A 22,061-nucleotide genomic window follows, 5' to 3' on the forward strand; every position below is an offset into this window, starting at 1 on the left:
AGCTGGGGTGCCTGCAGCTGCCTGAGGGGGGCGCCAATATGCCAATTCCCCACAAAGTGAAATGATAGATAACGGAAAACTGCTTTGCGGCGCAGAGATGTTTTTTTTTTAATGCTTGTGCGCCCCCCACGTGACGCCCCCCGTGCGGCTGCCCAGTCAGCCCGTGCCTAAAACTGCGCCTGTGTGTGTGTGTGTGGGGGGGGGTGTGTATATCCCTGTGTGTGTGTGTGTATCTCTGTGTGTGTGTGTGTGTGTGTGTGTGTGTGTGTGTGTATCTCTGTGTGTGTGTGTGTGTGTGTATCTCTCTGTGTGTGTGGGTGTGTGTGTGTGTGTGTATCTCTTACCTCTGAAGTGAGACACGGCTGCCTGAGAAGGAGCAGTGTTCCACAGGAGGCAGAGAGACGCAGTCCACAACACCACACCCACCCAAGCCCCCACACCCAGCCCCCAGCCCAGCCCCCACCCCAGCCCCCACCCCAGCCCCAGGAACACAACAACATTAACACACAAAACAACGATATTAACAAAAAAAACATTAATAAAAACTCCAATTATGACTTGCGTAGGTAGTGCACCTTATTTCCGTGTCCTACCTGACACACCTGGCCTCATATGTTCCCCCCTGGCTACAGTAAATATTGTAAGGTAAGTGAAGTGCTATAATTTTTAGTACTTCCTATGTCAGGTATTTCACAACCCAGTTGCTTCAGTTGTTGCTCTCAAGTTTCACGCATTCGACGAGCATTTCAACCATTTCTCACGGTCTCACGCAACACCTTGTTTCTCATGCGGAGAATTAAGGGATAACTTATCCCGATGTAGGCTACACTTGGACGAGGCGCAGCAAACGGAGGTACTTTTTCTGCCGAGTTGAGAACTGTCTTGAGTTATACAGTTTCTAGCATCCAATCAGAAACTCTTGAAAGCCCTGTGCTTCCTGAAATGTAGGACAAAGTGTGAAAATGTTGAAGCTGTCCTAAATAGTAAACTACGACTTCTCATTAATCGATAAAAGCCTCACCCCTCGACTGACTGTTTTGGCATTTGTCATGTGACAACCGCAAAAACGAAAGTGAAAGAAATTGCTATTTCAAATCTCCCAGCTTGGTACGTGGTTCTTGAACGGGTTTTTCGTGTTTTGCAAGAACGACGGACTTTGACTAGGTTTGTATACTGATCATATATTTGTTATTGGAATTATAAAAAAAAGATAACATTCTATAATGCTTTGAATGTTAGTTTGACTTGACAGCGTACGCATACGACCTCTTGTAAAATGTTCGTTTCCGCCTTCAGTTACAATCTTCATTTTTCTTGTAAGGGCGACAAATGCTAAATCTGCAATTGATGGTGATTTACCTAGCTCTAAATTCCATGGCAAGGCTCAAATAAGACGGTGACATCATGGTTCACTTGAATGTTTGCCCGATTTAATCCTTAGAAAGTGTGGTTTACGAAAAATGTATACGCCACACCTTCAATGAGGCTGAGAACCCTTGTTCTTAAAGACGCTTAAAGCAAATTCCATGATTTGCTTCTCAGCAAGGGCGTAACCAGAAAAATATTTTTGTTAGGTCTAGAAAAATACGCATTTTTTTTCAGGGTTTTTTTACTTACGTTTTTGGGTAGGCCTTAAAACAAATTGCCCAGGCCTACCCGTGCCTACGCCCCTGCTTCTCAGTAGGCTACCTTATATACATGTGAAATTAGTTCCTGAAAGCATGTGAAAGCGCGAAAACTTTATCGCACTGAAATGTAGAGTTAAGACTGTTTAACAGTTTTGCTCCCGTTTTCAGCTCAGGTTTTGTATAGGCGGGGCCAGAGCCATATAAAAAGAGAGTTGCGACACGCTTTGGTCTCGCTGACACATGATCACTTGGTTCAAGTAGCTCGCTGTAGTTCCAAAAACCCCACTGCTGTCTCGTATCTACTTAAAGCAGTCCTCCCTGAAGTTTTTTTGGTGTTGAATGGTGTGAAATACAACATTGTGAACACACTCAGTGCCAGTGAGTGACCCGAGTCTGACTAAGGCGAACGTCAAAACTGTGTAAGGGGGGACAAAGACATGGCTGCAGCATAAGACTATGCAGGCAACGCATTCTCACTCAAATTTCTTTCGTGACCCAAATCAAAGTTCTGATGCCACAGATCAATGGGGAATCGCTTTCTCTCTCTTAAAGGCTGTCCTCTTCGACCTCTTTGGAGAAGAATTCACCAAGATGAAATGATCAACTTCACTGAAAGACAGAGGAAAAAAGTTAACAACTTTAAAATCAGTTAAATAGACGTAATGAGTGGCACATAACGTTAAGCAACATGGCATTTAATTTTGTTCCGAGATTTAACTTGTCCAGTGGGACAAGTACATTTCTTTTCCACTTGTCCTGGACAAGCCTTAATGCCGAGCCCTGAAATGGGACTTGTTAAACACGTTTTTTTTATTCATCAGCCCACTTACAATTGACTATATAACATTTATATTTGTAGTACTTGATGCAAGTTGAATCTAATCTAAATAGCAATCACACCAGCAACTGCTCAATTTAAGACAAAGAGGAGTTTAGTAAATAGAACAGAATGTACATGGCAACCAATTGCATTCAATAAAACATTTTATTATACAATATGTCCAGTGAGAGGGTCAAGTTAGTTTTTAGTGAGTGGACCTGCAATTACTGCCGAGCGTTGAGAGCTAGCTGGACGATAGGGGACCCCTTAATCTGCAATACATTTTTGCTAGTTCTAATCAGATGTACTAGGCTAATACGAGAAGAGTAACTTCAACTAATTTGACAGACTATAAACCAACTGACTTCTGGTTATTTACATTTAGTCATTTAGCAGACGCTTTTATCCAAAGCGACTTCCAAGAGAGAGCTTTACAAAGTGCATAGGTCACTGATAATAACAACAAGATAGCCCCAAAGCATTGCAGGTAGCCAAAAACAGAAGTACACATTGTGAACAACCAAAAATAAGTACTAAAGGGAAGAAACCATAAGAGCATGTAGTTAAGCAAGTTACAATTACACAACATGAATCTCTAAGTGCAAGTGTACCTGTAGGAAAGCAATAAAAATAGGATTAAATATAATACAACAGTTTAAATCAGCTACCACTAACCAACAAGAGCAACAGTCTAAGCAAGAGTCATTGTGATCCTTGAGGAAACTAGCGTTGGGTTCAACAAACCATTCCTAAGTACCATTGTACTCCCGGAACAAGTGCGTGTTGAGCCTTCTCTTGAAGGTGGAGAGACAGTCTGTGTCTCTGATGGAGGTGGGGAGGTGATTCTGATGAAGAAAATTACGTCACCCTGCTGAAAATGATGGAGATGGGACTATGGGATTTATGGAACTATCTAATTGAAAAGTGAATGTCTCAATTATTCCTTATATTATACTCTAAGTTGTATTATGGGAAATGTGATGCTAAGCTCTGACTGAGTAAAAACAATAGAGGTGTGAAACGTTGGTTTTAGCAAAGGAAGATAGGGAAGTACCACTCTAAGGAATGCAGAGGCCTAGCCGTAAATTAGAACGTACACATAAGGCCAAGCTGCAGGAAAACTCCTCCAAACCAAGATAAGTGTGCACCCAACACGAGCCTGGACATGGTCAGATTTATGCAAGGACAGAGATGCCAACGTGACCCAGCTTCTGTAATCAGAAACCCTAGTATAGGGGCCAATTGGGTGACAAAGCGTAGAAATGGTCATCAACAGAAAGATACCAATAATGTGAGGATGCATAATGTATCTGTGACCAACTGTATTGTACCAATAGCAAAAAATGACACAAATAATAGGCAGAAAATACAGTATAAAAGGGACTGTCCGGAGAGAAACGGACAGTCTGCTCTTGGGAGCTTACTCACCTGGATACCTTTTTTACCCTGTGTTGGAATAAACCTTTGCATCAATACTCTGAGTTTCAGTGCATCTGTTGGGACTTAGCCTGATTTTTGACTGGTTTGGACTTAGAATAATTTGCAACGTTGGGACTTAGCCTGATTTTTGACGGGTCAACACTTGGAATACTTTTCATAGTTTGGACTTAGTTTATTTTTCACTTGTCTACACTTGGAATACTTTTCAACCTTTGGACTTAGTTTATTTGTGACTTGTACGGACTTAGGATTTTCCGCACTTCGACACTCTGATTTATTTTCACTATACACGGGAACTGGAATAATTATTTACGACAATTCCACCACTGGGGGGCCAGGCAGGGGAAGAGCTTGTGTTGGGACCGGGCGGTTATGATACACATGCTCTCTAGCTAGCTTCAGTAAAAGTGTTGCTTACGTTGGATTCTAGTCTAGCTCTAACTGCATTTAGAATCTAACAATCTATAATCTTACGATAAACTTTATCTAAAGCTGGCTATATAAAATACTACTAATAACAATTGATATGTGGTGGTAGAAATATGAAAAAAAAAATCATCAATTTACCAGCTCACTTGCTTTGGAGACACTGAAAATGAATGGGGTTGAACGGTGGAAAATACAGTGTTGGGAACTATAGGTCGAATGTGACACGCTTTACTTCCGCATTCTTCGATAACAATGGGAGTCTATGGAAGTGTTGCAACTCGCAACTAGAAAACCTATCTACGTCACAGCGACCTATCTAAGTCAGATCACAGACGGTTGTTCCTCAGCTGGTACGATGTAAATACAAAGTGATTAACACATAAAACACTCAGAGACTGCAGGGAGGTCTGTTCTGATATCTGCAGTTGATTTAGCTAGTGTTACTGTTGTTGCTAAATTCAATACATTTGAGGGGGTGGAGCTTAATCTCCTTCAGGCGACACGCTCCCCAGTCTCAAGCAGAGAAGACTGTAACTCTGAATTTCTCACGATTTCAAATCCTAATTTAACATACTTGGCAGTGGTTTTTTTCATTCATATTTTGATGGGTAGTTAACAACACATTCTTCTGTGGTGTGATGAACTTAAAACTCATTTTCAATTCCACTTTACAGCATCTATAACATCTTTATTCAACATTCATTTTTGCCTTGATAAAATCCAATGTTAGTCAAAAGAAGACAAAATGTGACGTATTGATCATGAAAGTTTATGAAAGATATATTTGAGCGAGTGCTTCACGTTCAGGATGTTGTCCTCAGGAATGATGCTGACCCTGCCTTGCTGTGTGTGGAGGATGTTGTCCTCGTTCCAGTTCAAGTCTTTTATTGTCAGATGCACAGAACAACACAGGGCCAGACCGAGCACTGATATTCTTACGACAAGACGACGCTAAACATCCTGGCATAACATGACATATAAGTACACAGAACATAGATTACATCTATGATAAGCAAAAATATATTAAACCTCCTAATATACAATACTATACAATATTCAATACAGTATACTAAACCTCTAAATTCACATAATACACATACCAACCTATACTAACCTTAGAAACCTATAATACAAACCTAAGACAAGTGTAGTACAATAGTGCAATATTGCTGATAGTGCAACCAGTAGCTGAAATAACCGATACTAACTTTATAAACCTATGCTAACCTAATAAACCTATACTAACCTAATAAACCTATGCTAACCGTATCCTCAGGAATGATGCTGACCCTGCCTGGCTGTGTGTTCTGGATTATTCTCCTACTGCTCCACACAGCAGACTGCGGTAAACAAATCACTGACATGGAGTTGTTGTGTTTTACCATCTAGCTATCTGTACAGTATGTGAGTGTAGCCTATTGTATCAGAGACTGTATCTGTTCTTGTCTCTTTTTAGGAAGGTTTGATATTATTACTCCAACTAATAAAATCCTTGCTGAAGCTGGTGATACAATCATTCTGCCATCAAGTCCCGGATCAGTGCTGAGAACATGATAGTAGAGTGGGTCAGAGATGGCCGCTTCGTCCATCGTTACAAAGACGGCAGAGATGACAATTAGAATCAGGATCCATCCTTCAGGACGAGAACAGCTCTGTTTATAGAGGAACTGAAGACAGGCATTGTGTCCTTGAAGCTGCTCCGGGTTAAAGGCACTGATGAAGGAAGTTACAATTGTTCTGTTATGTCACCAACCATGAATTGGCAGGATGATTCGAGCATCGAATCATCCTTTAGTCGATGTTAAAGGTGAATTAATTTTTCAAGTTCAGTTTCTGTAACTTGCTGATTGTGCCTAAACTAAGGCCATCCTTCTAAAACCTGATTGAATCTGTATCTGTGTGTTTGTAGCTGTAGGATCTCAGCCAGTGGTCTCCATTGAGGGACACATAGGGGCAGGGATGGTTCTGCTGTGTGAGACACAAGGCTGGTACCCTGAACCAGAGGTGGTGTGGCTGGACAGTGAAGGAGACCCTCTCTCTGCTGATCCTCTGCTGGAGACGAACACAGACTCTGTGGGACTCTACACACTCAGACTGAGTGTCACTGTTCAGGAGACAGATAGAAACCTCTTCAACTGTAGAGTTAAACAGAAATACTTGAAGGGAGATGAGACGGCAAGGATTCATGTTCCTGGTGAGTTATTGAGCCTCACATCTTCCTCTGAGAATCCAGAAGGTTTGGTATTTTCTGGGAATGTGGGAATTTCTACTAGTGAATAAGAGAGGAAGGACAACAACATCACAAAACCACCACAACAAAAAGGAATCAGAATCAGAATGGGATTCATTTGCCATGAAAGTTTGCACAAAATTTGCACAGGAATTTGCTTTGGTAGGAAGGTGCATACATTAAACATATAGAAATCTTAAATTTAAATATGAGGACTAACTATTTCTAAGGGTACATAACAAGCAGTAACTAAGTGGAATTAGAATTAAAGTAAAAAGTACAATAAAATAAAATATACGGTTTTACAAACCAATATATACATAGTGATAGACAGACATTGCAGCACTATGTATAAACAAGTGTAAAATAATAACTCTGCTTTAAATATGCATGTTTCAGATGAGCTGTTCTATCAAAATTACTCTTGGAAAGTGCCCGTGGCTGTGGTGTTGGGTGTCTGTGTCGTGGGATTAGCTATGGCCATCTGTGTCCTGGTGAAGAGACAAAGACATAAAAGTAAATAATGGAGGAATAACAGATTGACAGACATATTCCATTCAATTATTCTTCACAGTCATGTCATTAGTCAAATCTCATGTCTTACATGTAAATGATCCATGAGTGGATTCATGTTTTATATGTGATCTGACCTCTACAAAGTCATGTTCTATATCTGACCTCTACAGAGTCATGTTCTATATCTGACCTCTACAGAGTCATGTTCTCTATCTGATCTGACCTCTGTAGAGTCATGTTCTATATCTGACCTCTACAGTCATGTTCTATATCTGACCTCTACAGAGTCATGTTCTATATCTGACCTCTACAGAGTCATGTTCTATATCTGACCTCTACAGAGTCATGTTCTATATCTGACCTCTACAGAGTCATGTTCTATATCTGACCTCTAGAGTCATGTTCTATATCTGACCTCTACAGTCATGTTCTATATCTGACCTCTACAGAGTCATGTTCTATATCTGACCTCTACAGAGTCATGTTCTATATCTGACCTCTACAGAGTCATGTTCTATATCTGACCTCTACAGAGTCATGTTCTATATCTGACCTCTACAGAGTCATGTTCTATATCTGACCTCTACAGAGTCATGTTCTATATCTGACCTCTACAGAGTCATGTTCTATATGTGATCAGCTGTTGTGTTCTCACTGTTGTGTTCTCCCACCTCTGTGTTTCTTTTGCAGTGAAGCGTTTGAAGACAGACACAGGTAATAACCACCATTAGTCTGCAGAGGGAAGTGACTTCACAGTCAGGACAAGAGCATGTATAGAAAGGTTAACATATTCTTAAAAGGCTAATGTTTTGAGATGGTCAGTGTATGTTCTTATCAGATAATATTGTACATTTAAAACACCATCTGACTCATTGTAAACTAAGATTATACAGCAGTTGCTACTGCAGAGTGGTCTCAAGGTAAGATGTAAAGTGGTGTTAAATTACAACTGTTAACAAAAGACTGATCATTAGAGTAGGTAGTGGTAGGGTGTCCTTACAGCTGGTCACTATAGATCCAAGTTATTGTTTAGATTCTGGTGTTCATATGTCTGATTCTCACTGTCTCTCTTCTTACTTGATTTACAGAAACATTAATTTCTGAGAAGGGTAAGTGATATCCTGTTTATATGTTGATGTTGAAGCACAACTGTCATGGTAGAACAGCTGTGCAGCGTTATGGAACTGTCAGAAGGATTCCTACAGAGTGGATTTAACTGCACTGTCAGGACAGAAAAACAATATTAATTATCTCCAGATGTCTTTACATGTAATATTCCATGTGCTTCTCTTTACTAATGTAGAGTAGGTAGTGGTAGGGTGTCCTTACAGCTGGTCGCTATAGATCCAAGTTCATGTTCAGATTCTGGTGTTCATATGTCTGATGTTCTCACTGTCTCTCATCTCACTTCATTTCCAGATAAACTCATTCATGAGAAGGGTAAGTGATATCCAGTTTATCACTGTGATGATGTTGAAGCACAACTGTCATGGTAGATCAGCTGTGCAGCATGATGGAACTGTCAGAAGGATTCCTGCAGAGTGGATTTAACTGCACTGTCAGGACAGGAGCACGTTCAGGAACGTCTCCCCTTGTAAAGCTGTCAGGACAGAAAAACAATATTAACTAGAGAGGGTACAATTTCTGGGGAAATTGTAGGGTGTGCTTGCGTTGGTTGCAGAGGTCCGTATTTAAATTACATTTTACAACTGATATTTCTGTATATTTTATATAAAAATGCATAGCCTACTTATTTATAAAGATTACATATATTTAAAAGCATATTTTTTCTGCTCATTTACAACTCAAAATACTAAGAGCGAAGAGTAGAATGAAATAGTTGTCTTCTCATTTCCCCTGCAAGAGGGAATGGTGATCAGCAACCTCACCCTTACAAAAAAGAAGTATACTTCAAGTTTATTTTGTATTTGTTATCATGTTACTAAAAGTATACTAGCAGTGTACTTATTTATATACTTTTTTGTACTAAGTAAACTGAATTGGCCCACTTTTTAGGTCATTTAGTACACTTTAAAGTACACTTATAGTGTATTTCAAGGTTTACTTTTGAATACTGCAAAGTAGCCTGTGTAGTGCACTTTCAGTTCATCAAGTGTACTTCCTAAAGTACTTCAAAGTATACTTTGGAATACTCTAAAGTAGCATGTGTAGTGCACTTTCAGTTCATGAAGTATACTTCCTAAAGAGCCTCCAAGTATACTTTGCAATACTTTCAAGTGCACTTTCAATTAATGTAAGTACCTCAAGAAGTAGACTTAATAAATTAAATGCTACTATGACTTACTAATAAATTAAAATGTTAGGGGCCTTTCAGACGCCTCAGATCTAGCGTCACATGGCGAGAACGGGGGCCCTCACAATGTCATACCGCAGATTCTGAAAGAAGCTACTTACTGCATAGACATCAACATTTATGAATCCAGCTCTTCTTATGCTGATGACACGAAGCTGTACCTGTCGTTCCCCCCGACCGATCCGGGGATCTCAGCTAGGATTGAGGCCTGCCTCACAGACATCTCCGCCTGGATGACCGAGCACCACCTCCAGCTGAACCTCGCCAAAACAGAACCTCTCATCATCCCGGCTAAACCCTCCATCTCCCACGATCTGTCAATCACCCTGGGATCTTCGACGGTGACCCCTTCATCCTCTGCCAGGAACCTTGGGGTTACCATGGATGACGAGCTCTCCCTCACGGCCCACATTGCCGCAGTCTCCCGGTCTTGTAGATTCACCCTCTACGACATCCGGAAGATCAGGAGATACCTGTCTGAGCACTCCACCCAGCTGCTAGTCCAAGCACTGGTCCTCTCCAAGTTGGACTACTGCAACTCGCTGCTCGCTGGTCTCCCAGCATGTGCAACCCGCCGAGGTTCAGAACGCAGCGGCCCGCCTGGTCTACAATCTACCCAGATGCAGCGGCCCGCCTGGTCTACAATCTACCCAGACGCAGCGGCCCGCCTGGTCTACAATCTACCCAGACGCAGCGGCCCGCCTGGTCTACAATCTACCCAGACGCAGCGGCCCGCCTGGTCTACAATCTACCCAGACGCAGCGGCCCGCCTGGTCTACAATCTACCCAGACGCAGCGGCCCGCCTGGTCTACAATCTACCCAGACGCAGCGGCCCGCCTGGTCTACAATCTACCCAGACGCAGCAGCCCGCCTGGTCTACAATCTACCCAGACGCAGCGGCCCGCCTGGTCTACAATCTACCCAGACGCTCCCATGTTACCCCGCTCCTCATCTCTCTCCACTGGCTACCCATCAACGCCCGTATCAGATTCAAGACCCTGGTACTGACCTTCCGAGCAGTGAACGGGACTGCACCCGACTACATCAAGTCTCTCCTGCAACCTTACACCCCCACCCGTCACCTACGGTCTTCTTCAGACAACCGCCTGGTGGTCCCACCGCTCAAGACTGCCCGGTCCCAACACAAGCTCTTCTCCTGCCTAGCTCCCCAATGGTGGAACCAGCTCCCCACCTCCATCATGGACACTGACTGTCTCCCCACCTTCAAGAAAAGGCTCAAGACGCACTTGTTCAAGGAGTACAACGGCACTTAGGAATGCTTGGCTGGACTTGATGTTAGTTTCCTCCAGGATCACAATGACTCTTATTGAGTGACTTGTTGCTCTTGTAGGTTAGTTATAACGAAGTTAAGTCTTGTACTCGCTGTGAAATATTTTACAGTTGATTGTTCTTCTACAGGTACAGTCCTGCACTTTTTGTGGTTCATGTTGTTTTAATTTTAATTTGTAACTTGTATAACTGCATGCTCTTATGGGTCTTCCCTTTTGGCACTTGTTTAGTTTTTTCACAATGTATGCTTCATGTTTTGGCTGCTTGCAACGTTTGGGACTACCTCGTTGTTATGATCAGTGACCTATGCTCTTTTGTAAAGCTCTCTCTTGGAAGTCGCTTTGGATAGAAGCGTCCGCTAAATGCATAAATGTAAATTTATCAAACGAAACAGTCATTTAACTCATGGTTACAATGGTAAACCAGCACAACAATGACAATTACCATGCAACAAAACACTACATTCTAAGCACACATTTAAAAACGAAATTCATGAAGTTATATTTGTATTTCGAACAAACGTCAAACTTATCAGCACATTTTTACACTATTAACCGCCTTGCATCATGGGAATTGACTAGCCAATGAGCCACACTATCTTCATTATTTCACGTCGTTATTTCGTTCTTCAGTCAGTTTGACAGTATAACTAGAGCCTGTTTAAGGAGAGCCTGCCCACTCCCTATTAAGCCCCATTGTACCGAATTCTGTTGCAGTTCCACCAGAGTTCCACCGGGAGTGGTCGCGGTCGAGTGCATGTTGAATGGGAGTCTATGGAGCTAAACGGCTAAATTTGCCTTTTTCGCCTGATTGTTGTTGATAAATTTCAGATTTGATTATAGTTTTTGCATGTTCAACATGGATTACAGGTCAAAAGTTGAATGAACGAGTACTTATGTTCTTTTGATTTCTTACAGGGTAAGTCGTTGTTGCCCATAACACGCTAGCATTCTGCTAACGAATGTTGATTGGTTAGTGAAGGACTGACTACGACCAGAGATCCTGCTTGATGGCATCCGAAGCAGAACCAGAATGTCAGAGCATTAGCAACATTAGCAATAACATTAGCAAGCCAAAACTCTTTCTAGCATGTGTATTGACAGGGAGAGCCTAACCTGTCAGCTGTGTTGTCGATGCCTCGAGAGTAAAGTGGAAGTAACCAGAGCTTGTCGTCAAGCAGTAGCTCTAGTCGTACGATGTGTATGACGTCAATGCCATTTTCAAAGGCTTTTTAGAACAGAAAGGCGACTTTAAAAAAAATCTAACACCCAGTGGTGTGTATTTGTTTTGCCTCCCCTTTCGATTTCAGAATTCAAATTACTAGACAAAAAATTATATCCTTAGAAAAGTGGATTTTGAGGGGTATAGGTCCATAGACCTCCATTCATTCTGCACTCGACCGTTAGCGCCCTCATATGGAACTTGAGTGGAACTGCAACCAGTTCAGAACCCGGAATTTTCCCGAGAGTGGGAGTTTTCTCTTTATTAGATATTCTCTGGTATAACCTTCAAATTCTCAAGTAGCTTTGTCGTTTTTTTTCCCATTAATACTCCCGAAAGTAGATGTTCTTCCTTAAAGATATTAGCTTGTATTGTACAATAAACATTACAATTGTGTGTCATATCACGAAGTAAAATGAGCAAATAGTTATCACCCAGGCCTCTTTGCCTGTGGCGTTTCTGCAGCTGCCTTGCAGTAAAGCAGTTAGCCTAGTCATCTCCCAGAAGTTAACGAGCTGCTAAACTAATGTTCTGCCAGACAGTCACACGAGTTTTCGTGACGTTGGTGACGTTAGTGGCGTCAGTGGCTAGCAAGTTAGCCACCGTTAGCTTCACTTTTTGCCACAAAAACGTAATTTCTACTTTAACCGTGCAACGGAACGTAAATCCCAATACAAGCAACTCAATTCCTACCAAAACGAAACGTTTGACACTGAGGTTGTCTATGTAGTCCAAATATTAACAAAGTTTTGGGGGGCAAAAATAAATAATATTAATAACTAGAACATGCATTTCCTGCTGAAAATGCGTTGGAATGCTGAAATCTGAATTTATTTATTTTTAATGGCTGAAAATACAGAAATTACCCTCAAGCTGAAATTAATTTAACAAATGTATGACTTACACAAAAGAGGGAGTGTGGAAGCTGAACTGCATCATTTAACGAAGCTCAGTGCTTAAAAACTATGCGGGAGAATACGTTTGAACGTTGTGAAGCAATCGAATAAATAGTTGAATTTCAAGAGGCAGTGTGGAAGCTGAACTGCATCAACAAAGCTTTAAGAGCTTAAATTGCCTACAATGCGGGAGAAGCTGAAAGTTGAACTGTTAAACAGAAGAAGAAGTAGGCTATAGTTGTAACAAGAATATTATAGTTTTAACAGCTGAAATTATAGTTGGTATATTAATGTCAGTAGCAGATGTAGCCTATCATTGAGTGCGTTTACTCGTCTTTCTTTGTAGGATTCAATGTTTTGATTGAATGAAACATACAGCAGTAGTAGGGCTGATACAGGAAGACACGGCGACACTTTGTTGCAGAAGGATGATGGTGCACGTTTGTCCGTGGACCATACAAGGATTAATAAAAAGAATCATGTAGACGTGTTTGAGTAATCACATTACTAATTACACCTGTAAACGGAGTAATTGTATTATTGGCATAAACTGACTATCGGATTTCTCATGGTCAAGTGAACGCACTCAGTGGCGTAGTAGAACAAAACAGTAGCATTAGCATAGTAGTTAGCAAAAGAGATATTAGCAGCATCTTCAGAATTAGTAGTTGTAGTGTGGCATAAGATATAGCAGTATCAGTAGTGGTTGTAGTTGTGTTGTTGTGCTCTTAGTCTTTTAATGAGACGAGTTGACTGAATAGCTTGTCTTGTGTCTCCACTAATCAGCTAATACCAATCACCTGTGTAAGAGATTGGCGCTTGTTTGTGTGGTTGCCACGGTGATGGTGCAGCTGTGGCTGCTAATGCGCTGAGGGCAGAGAATACCAGAAATGTAGCTAGAATCCACACCTCAAACAAGTTAACGTAGACGCAAAACTATAGGTCCAATCCAAAAGATAAAGATATTTTCCGAGACCCAAGACTCTGCCGAAACCAGAGATGTCCTTTATATGTCTGTGCGTTCAGAAATACGACTATAACGGCAGTTTATAAATCTTTATTTTTTGTTTTCTGTGACGAATTTGTCACCACATTTGCATTGGTCTCTATGGGGCGAGAGGTGGACTTTGTCTCGCTTTCGTGGGGCTCTGAACAAATGTGTAAGTCTTTTAGATTCCACAGACAACTGTCTACAACCAGCACAAAATTAGCTATCTATTGATCCAAAAACGAAGCATGAAGAGCGAAAATTGTGGCAATGGTGGCAAACTAGAAATATGTTTTCAACGACATCCGAAGCTCCCCTCCGCTCTAAGCGATTCAGTCTGAACTCAGGGCTTTCTCGTAAACACCCATGTAAATCTCAGAAACGGTTTGAAAAAGTCACGAAACATAATCAGTGATATAAAAAAAGTTGAATAGATATCAAAAAGCTGAATTATGTAAAAATTGTTTTGGGTTTTGTCAACGTTTTAAAGTTTAAATGGTGGCTCTAGCTGAAAGATTGAGGAAGGAGGATTTGGAAGTTGAAGAAGTTTTAAGAAGTTTGAAAGGATTTGAAAGAACTCCATTGGAAACCCATGTTAAAAATATTATGAATATTGATTTATATTAATTCAACCATAAGAGGTACAAAGCTGAAAAGTCATAGCGCCCATGGCCTGAAACTGCTGAATTTTTTGATAGCTGAACGGTTTTAATAGCTGAAGATTTGAAGGCGCTGAAAGGTTGCGCGGAAGAAATAGAAGAAGTTGAATAAAGATTCAAAGAACAATACTTGGAATGCTGAAGCAGCATTCCAACAATAAAGATTCCAAGAATGTTATATTATTGTTGGAATGCTGAAGCAGCATTCCAACAATAATATGTGAGATTACAATGGTTGTGCCCTTGCCGAAGGCAAGGCACACCCAATTATCTCCAGATGTCTTTACATGTAATATTCCATGTGCTTCTCTTTACTAATGTAGAGTAGGTAGTGGTAGGGTGTCCTTACAGCTGGTTGCTATAGATCCAATTTCTTGTTCAGATTCTGGTGTTCATATGTCTGATTCTCACTGTCTCTCATCTCTCTTCATTTACAGCATCGATCATTCATGAGAAGGGTAAGTGATATCCAGTTTATCATTATACGATGATGTTGAAGCACATATTTCATGGTAGAACAGCTGTGCAGCGTTGTGGAACTGTCAGAAGGATTCCTGCAGAGTGGATTTAACTGCACTGTCAGGACAGGAGACTGTTCAGGAATGTCTCCTCTTGTTCAGCTGTTATTAGAACACTGATAAAGACCTTGATATCTTGATCTCATACAGAGTTGGAGGGGTAGTTACATGTACATGGTTGTTACAAAGCATGAAGAACAGTGATGTACTGCTGTATCTCTTCATATCAGTATCTCTGGTCTGACCACAAATGGGACCGAAAGCCTCATTTAAAATCTCCAGTCTTTCCATTCATATCTCTGTGCTGCCCCCTACTGTTCACACTGGTAGTTCTTGACTGAGGAGTAGGGTCAGGACTGTTTAGTGTCGTCATCAGAGGGACAGTAGGTAGTGGTAGGGTGTCCTTACAGCTGGTCACTATAGATCCAAGTTCTTATACAGATGCTGGTGTTCATATGTCTGATGTTCTCACTGTCTCTCTTCTCAATTCATTTACAGATCAGCTCAATCGTGAGAAATGTAAGTATTATCCTGTTTATCACTGTACGATGATGTTGAAGCACAACTGTCACGGTAGAACAGTTTTGTAATGTGGTGGAACTGTCAGAAGGATTCCTGCAGAGTGGACATAACTGCACTGTCAGGACAGAAAAACAATATTCATTATCTCTAGATGTAATATTCTACGTGCTTCTATTCACTAGAGTACAGTAGGTAGTGATAAGGTGCCCTTACAGCTGGTCACTATAGATCCAAGTTCTTGTACAGATTCTGTTATTCATATATCTGATTCCCACTGTCTTCTCACTTCATTCATAGATACAACTACTGATCAGAAGGGTAAGTGATATCCAGTTTATCACTATATGATGATGTTGAAGCACAACTGTCATGGTAGATCAGCTGTGCAGCATGGTGGAACTGTCAGAAGGATTCCTGCAGAGTGGATTTAACTGCACTGTCAGGACAGGAGACTGTTCAGGAATGTCTCCTCTTGTTCAGCTGTTATTAGAACACTGATAAAGATCTTGATAACTTGATGTCATACAGAGTTGAAGAGGTTGTCAGCACAATGTTAGATGTACATGGTTGTTACCAAGCATGAAAAACAGTGATGTACTGCTGTATCTCTTCATATCAGTATTCCTGGTCTGACCATAAATAGGGAGTATCATATACCTGCAAAGCCGGAGAGCTGCAGTTTCAGGACTATAGTTTCAGGACCACAGTTCTAGGACCCTCATTTTATCTGACAGCGCCACCTAGCTAGTTGGATAAACATGGACCAGAACAAGATAATCAGTATTTTGCTGTGCTGCCCCCTACTGTTCACACCATTCATTATATTCTCAGTCTTACATGCATTTGTATTTCTTAAAGAAAATATAGTTAAGTTTATATAATATTCTGTACAGCTTAGCATACAATATGCCCACTGTTAGTAGCTACCTAAGAGGGTAATCAGGGTGTAGGTAGTCAGGGTGTAGGTAGACAGGGTGTAGGTAGTCAGGGTGTAGGTAGTCAGAGTGTAGGTAGACAGGGTGTAGGTAGGCAGGGTGTAGGTAGGCAGGATGTAGATACCTGTGGAGGGTAGTTAGGGTGTAGGTAGTCAGGCTGGTGGTAGTCAGGGTGGAGGTAGTCAGAGTGTAGGTAGTCAGGGTGTAGGTAGTCAGGGTGTAGGTAGTCAGGGTGTAGGTAGTCAGAGTGTAGGTAGTCAGGGTGTAGGTAGTCAGGGTGTAGGTAGTCAGAGTGTAGGTAGTCAGGGTGTAGGTAGTCAGGGTGTAGGTAGTCAGGGTGTAGGTAGTCAGAGTGTAGGTAGTCAGGGTGTAGGTAGTCAGGGTGTAGGTAGTCAGGGTGTAGGTAGTCAGGGTGTAGGTAGTCAGAGTGTAGGTAGTCAGGGTGTAGGTAGTCAGGGTGTAGGTAGTCAGGGTGTAGGTAGTCAGGGTGTAGGTAGTCATGGTGTAGGTAGTCAGGGTGTAGGTAGTCAGGGTGTAGGTAGTTAGGGAGTAGGTAGTCAGGGTGTAGGTAGTCAGGGTGTAGGTAGTCAGGGTGTAGGTAGTCAGAGTGTAGGTAGTCAGGGTGTAGGTAGTCAGGGTGTAGGTAGTCAGGGTGTAGGTAGTCATGGTGTAGGTAGGTGTGGAGGGTAGTCAGGGTGGTGCAGGATGGGTGAGGACAGAACATTGTCAGGCTGTAACCCTGAGATCTAGTGACCTCAGTCATGCATCTGTCTGTATCTACAGAAACCCTTTCAGAACAGCTGGGTGAGTAGAAACCTTGGAGTGAAGGGAAACATAATGTTTGTGTGAATGTGCTTGTATAATACAGCTTGAATCATAATTATAACTTGTCTAAAGTTGTCTTCCCTACTGATGCTGTGTTTGAACACATCTTGTTCTTTACTCAGATCTGGTAAACACAAGGGGGTGCCAAGGTAAATATACAGCATGGTAGTCTAATGTAATGACTGGTGCTATTGTTTGTGTAAAATAGAAGGCAGCATGTCATTATGTTGTCAATGTAGAGATAAATCAAATGTATAGATATGTTTAATTAATCAAAACTGTATATTTCAGATTATGAAGTCGTCAGACGTCATGCAGGTCAGTGTGGTCAGTGTCTGTGTTCTGAGTGATTCTCAGTGTGCAGACGTGAGACCTGGACGAGACCTGCATGCAGCCCCTGCATGCAGCCCCTGCATGCAGCCCCTGCATGCAGCCCCTGCATGCAGCCCCTGACCCTGGTTTTTTTCCCGGCTAATTAACAAAGCTTCATAAAAACCTTCGCTCTCAACAATACTTAAGGGTAGCATATCCATCTCGATGGACTTGCAGATCCGTTGGGTAATTTTCTCTGCTCGTTGTGCATCGCAGCTCCTCCGTGCTAACACAGAGAGCAGGATGCACCGCCACTAACCAGGGTTGGATGTAGGCTACGTTCTTCAAATGGTAGGCTACATCATTTGAGTCGTGGAGGAGTTGTATTTATACTCAGCTTTGCAGTGTTGGCAGTGAACAAACACATTTTTAAGTCAAAATGGTCTCACGCTACACTTCGCCGTGACCTCTTCATGTTTACTTTTGAAATACATGAAAACTCGCCGGCATTCCTTCAAGGCTCACACTACGCAAACAGAACACGTATTAGTTTTATCGATGAACAAATAATGTCATCGACTAAATTCTTAATGAGCGATAATCGATCGTCGATTAATTATGCCCATCCCTACTATGTAGGCTACATAACATTTTTGCATCTCCCTAAAGCATGACTGGAAAGTTCAGAAATTGTCAAATGTGTGTTAAAACCTGTAGTCTTCCACAGATCACATCCTTAGGATGTAAGCTTGTAAGATGGTTGAATCAGTTTCCCTAAATGGCACAGCCAAAAAATGAATCAGCCATGTACTACCAATAGTACATTTATTATGCATGGGCAGCATACTAATTTGGAGAGAAACGTGTCTCTTGTCTCATTAGATAAGATCCTGAGGGTATAAGCTTTCAGATGATATATGGTTTTAATGGTTAAATCAGTTTTGCCTTCATGTTACAGACTAACATGTAGCAATGAAATTCTGCGAGTTGCCAAAATTACAAGTTGAGAAATCTTGTTTAATTTGGAAGACAATTCTGAAAGAATTTTTACTCTTTTTTTTTCAGTCATTTGAACAACTAGCATGTTAGCTAACGTTAACTCCAAATTAGCTCACGGTTCTTATGGCAATAAAAAAAAAACACCAGCATATTTTTTTTGCTACTTGGAAAAAACATCCTTGTCATCTCTTTCTCCCTGAAACAGACGCCTAGGTCTGAACACGGCCAAAAGCACAATATTTCAGACCCAGATTAAGAAATCAACTAAAGCTGTTCCACTTGTAATGGGTAAATAAAGTATGGTATTGCCTAGTGCTAGATGTAGGTAAAAAGTTTGTTTATCTAGCTAGCTATAATCATAATGTTAGCAGAAGGATCTTTGTGACTTAACTAATGCAATTATAGTCAGAGAATGTCTCATAAGGGTGCTTTGGCCACTGAAGGGAAAACTGGGCAACTTTGACTTACTTTCCTCTTCCTCGAAAAAAAAACTCATGTCCATCTCGTCTGTGGAACAGTCATGTCTGAAGTGCTAGTTGCAAGCGTGATGCGTTGATCAAAGAGTATGGGAGTTGAATCTGCGTGCGTGATGCTGTTTTTCTAGAAAACGTGGAGTGGAATTCTATTGCTATGGGTATTTTCCCTACTGATAAAGTGGAACGGATTTGATTGTGAAGCAATGGAAAGATCGCTGGACTAGTAGACCAGTCATGTACTAATATTTTGATCGCAAATGTGGGGGGGTCCAAACAACTTTTTTTTAAGTGAGGGGGACATAACCCCCCCCAAGTTACATTGTGGCGACGCCCATGCTAATACCTACCACCTCTCTCTTAGGCCTCTGTTTTCAAAACTAAATCTAGTCAGAGATAGAAACTTTCCTTGTGTTCCAGCTTATAATACTCAGCACCAGTAGGACTTACAGGGGTCCTAACAACAGGGGAAATAACTTCAGTGTCACCTTTCAAAAGAGACCATTTACATGCATGTACTCCAAATGGTTCAACAACAGCTTTTAATGTACTTTGGGTATGTTGTTTAGGCGTTTTCAGGCACATTTAACAGGACTATTAAAAGGTTAAACAATTAAAATGCTAAGTTTCATAATGGATTAAAGATCGATATGCTCAGTTTAATAATGGGACACGCAAACATTTGCTGATAACACAAGCCCCTTGATAACGTAAAGTGATCAATAATGGGAGACGGATGCCGGAGCTAAAATGTAGTGTGTTCAAATGCTTCTTCATATTTGTAGTATTTTCTCCCTTCGAAATATACTTTTTACACGCGTTACAAGTGGCGTTGTTGTCATTTTGTTGTGTGAAATATAACCAAACTTTAGAACGCTTCTTCCTAGTTGCCATATTTGCTGCAGTCTGAATAAACTATAAAAGTTTGCGCATGTGCAACGGCACAGACAATCGTTAACAGAATCGTTAAGGAATTTTGCTAACGATTCCAAGGAATCAATTCACTGGGAACCGGTTCTAAACAAGAACCGGTTCTCGATACCCATCCCTAGTTCATAGTGTATGTTTCTAGGTGTATGATGGTGTTCATGTGTTCATAGTGTATGTTTGTAGGTGTATGAGGGTGTTCATGTGTTCATAATGTATGTTTCTAGGTGTATGAGGGTGTTCATGTGTTCATAGTGTATGTTTCTAGGTGTATGAGGGTGTTCATGTGTTCACCATGGTGTGTTTCTCTCCACAGTGGATGTGACTCTAGACCCTGATACTGCACATCCCAGACTCATCCTGTCTAATGGTGGGAAACAAGTGAGTAATGGAAGTAAACAGGCTCTTCCTAACAAACCAGAGAGGTATAGTAGAAGTCATAATGTCCTTGGAAAGCAGCGCTTTTCCTCAGGCAGGTTCTACTATGAGGTGCGGGTCAAAAACAAGACTGAGTGGCATTTAGGAGTAGCTAAAGAGACCTGCCAGAGGAACGGGGAAAATATTGGTTTTAGACCGAATTGTGGATACTGGACTATCAGACTGAAGGAAGATAAATACCTGGCTCTGACTAAAGTCGAAGTCCACCTCCACCTGAGCCAGGAGCCCCAGAAGGTGGGGGTGTTTGTGGACTATGAGGAGGGCATGGTGTCCTTCTACAATGTGGAGGCCAAGTGTCGTATCTTCTCTTTCACTGGCTGTGCGTTCACTGAGACACTTTATCCATTCTTCAGCCCTGCTCTTCCAGGTAACTCTGGTGAGAACTCCGCTGCTCTGATTATCTGTCCTGTGTAGACGATGTTCAACCTGAGTCCCCTCACCGGTCTGAATCTCAAGCAGTTGAATCTGATTCAGCTCAACTGTCTGAGGGCCTCATTTACTAACAGGATTGCGCCCATTTCAGGTGTGAAATAGCGGGTAAAGACTAGGGATGAGTATTGATAAGATTTTAACAATTCCGATTCCTTATCAATTCCTGCTTATTGATTAGATTCCTTATCGATTCTCTTGTTGATTCTCCCCTCTACAGCCAACTAGGTCTGTGCGTCCTGCACCCCCGCCCCCACACACACACTTGCTTGTTCTAAACACATTTCTTAAACTGGCTTTGAAATGAGCTTACACCTACCACCTCTAGGCCTCTTTAGGCCTCTGTTTTCAAAACAAAATCTAGTCGAAGATAGAAACTTTCAGTTTCCTTGTGTTCAAGCTTCTATAACTCAACACCAGTAGGACTGACAGGGGTCCCAACAACCGGGGACATAACTTCAGTGTCACCTTTCAAAAGAGACCATTTACATGCATGTACTCCAAATGGTTCAACAACAGCTTTCAATGTACTTTGGGTATGTTGTTTAGGCGTTTTCAGGCACATTTAACAGGACTATTAAAAGGTTAAAAAATTAAAATGCTAACTTTAATTATGGATTAAAAAATCGATATGCTCAGTTAAATAATGGGACAAGCGAACGTTTGCTGATAACACACGCCCCCCGATAATGTGAAGTGATCAATAATGGGAGCCTAATGCCGGGAGCTAAAATGTATGCTTCAAACGACGGGACAGAAAATAACTTGATCGACTACACACAATAAAGGCAAATTGTTTCACACAGTAGCAAGTGGTTGTGATCACTTTTGAGCAGTTTAGCTCTACCTTAGATAGTTAGAGATGAAGCGCGAACGTTAGCTGCGCTGCTGCATGCCTCCAACACATGACGTTCCAGTAACTTCACTCCATGCTGTGTGTTCAAATGCTTCTTGATATTTGTAGTATTTCCTCCTTCCGACAAAATAGACTTTTTACACGCGTTACAAGCGTTGTGGTCATTTTGGCATGTGAAATATAACCAAACTTTAGAACGCTTCTTCCTAGTTGCCATGTTTGCTGCAGTCTGAATAAACTATAAAAGTTTGCGCATGCGCAACGGCACAGAGAATAGTTAACAGAATCGTTAATTCATTTTGCTAACGATTCCAAGGAATCGATTCACTGGGAACCAGTTCTAAACAAGAACCGGTTCTCGATACCCATCCCTAGTAAAGACATAACACCGTATT

The 22,061-nt window shown here is 41.4% G+C and overlaps 1 protein-coding gene across 2 annotated transcripts; it reads left to right on the forward strand.

The window, feature by feature from the left end:
• Window positions 1–491: 491 nt before the first annotated feature.
• LOC124462199 (butyrophilin subfamily 3 member A3-like) lies at window positions 492–21,593 on the forward strand. 2 transcript variants are annotated; one of them, XR_006955418.1, is made up of 15 exons: window positions 492–1,164; window positions 5,594–5,662; window positions 6,227–6,511; window positions 6,947–7,063; window positions 7,754–7,777; window positions 8,152–8,172; window positions 8,483–8,503; window positions 14,870–14,890; window positions 15,449–15,469; window positions 15,770–15,790; window positions 17,191–17,211; window positions 17,355–17,381; window positions 17,524–17,550; window positions 17,821–17,895; window positions 20,260–20,347. XR_006955418.1 is itself a non-coding variant. In XM_047013798.1 (14 exons), exons 2-14 carry the CDS (start codon window positions 5,596–5,598, stop codon window positions 20,793–20,795), a joined length of 1,209 nt encoding a protein of 402 aa, XP_046869754.1. In that variant the 5' UTR covers window positions 498–1,164; window positions 5,594–5,595; the 3' UTR covers window positions 20,796–21,593. The 2 variants fall into 2 exon arrangements, 1 of the variants encoding a protein (XP_046869754.1); XM_047013798.1 differs by lacking the exon at window positions 17,821–17,895 and having other exon boundaries at window positions 498–1,164; window positions 20,260–21,593.
• Window positions 21,594–22,061: the final 468 nt, after the last annotated feature.

This window comes from Hypomesus transpacificus, unplaced genomic scaffold (genome assembly GCF_021917145.1).
Source record: "Hypomesus transpacificus isolate Combined female unplaced genomic scaffold, fHypTra1 scaffold_203, whole genome shotgun sequence".
Classification (NCBI taxonomy): domain Eukaryota; kingdom Metazoa; phylum Chordata; class Actinopteri; order Osmeriformes; family Osmeridae; genus Hypomesus; species Hypomesus transpacificus.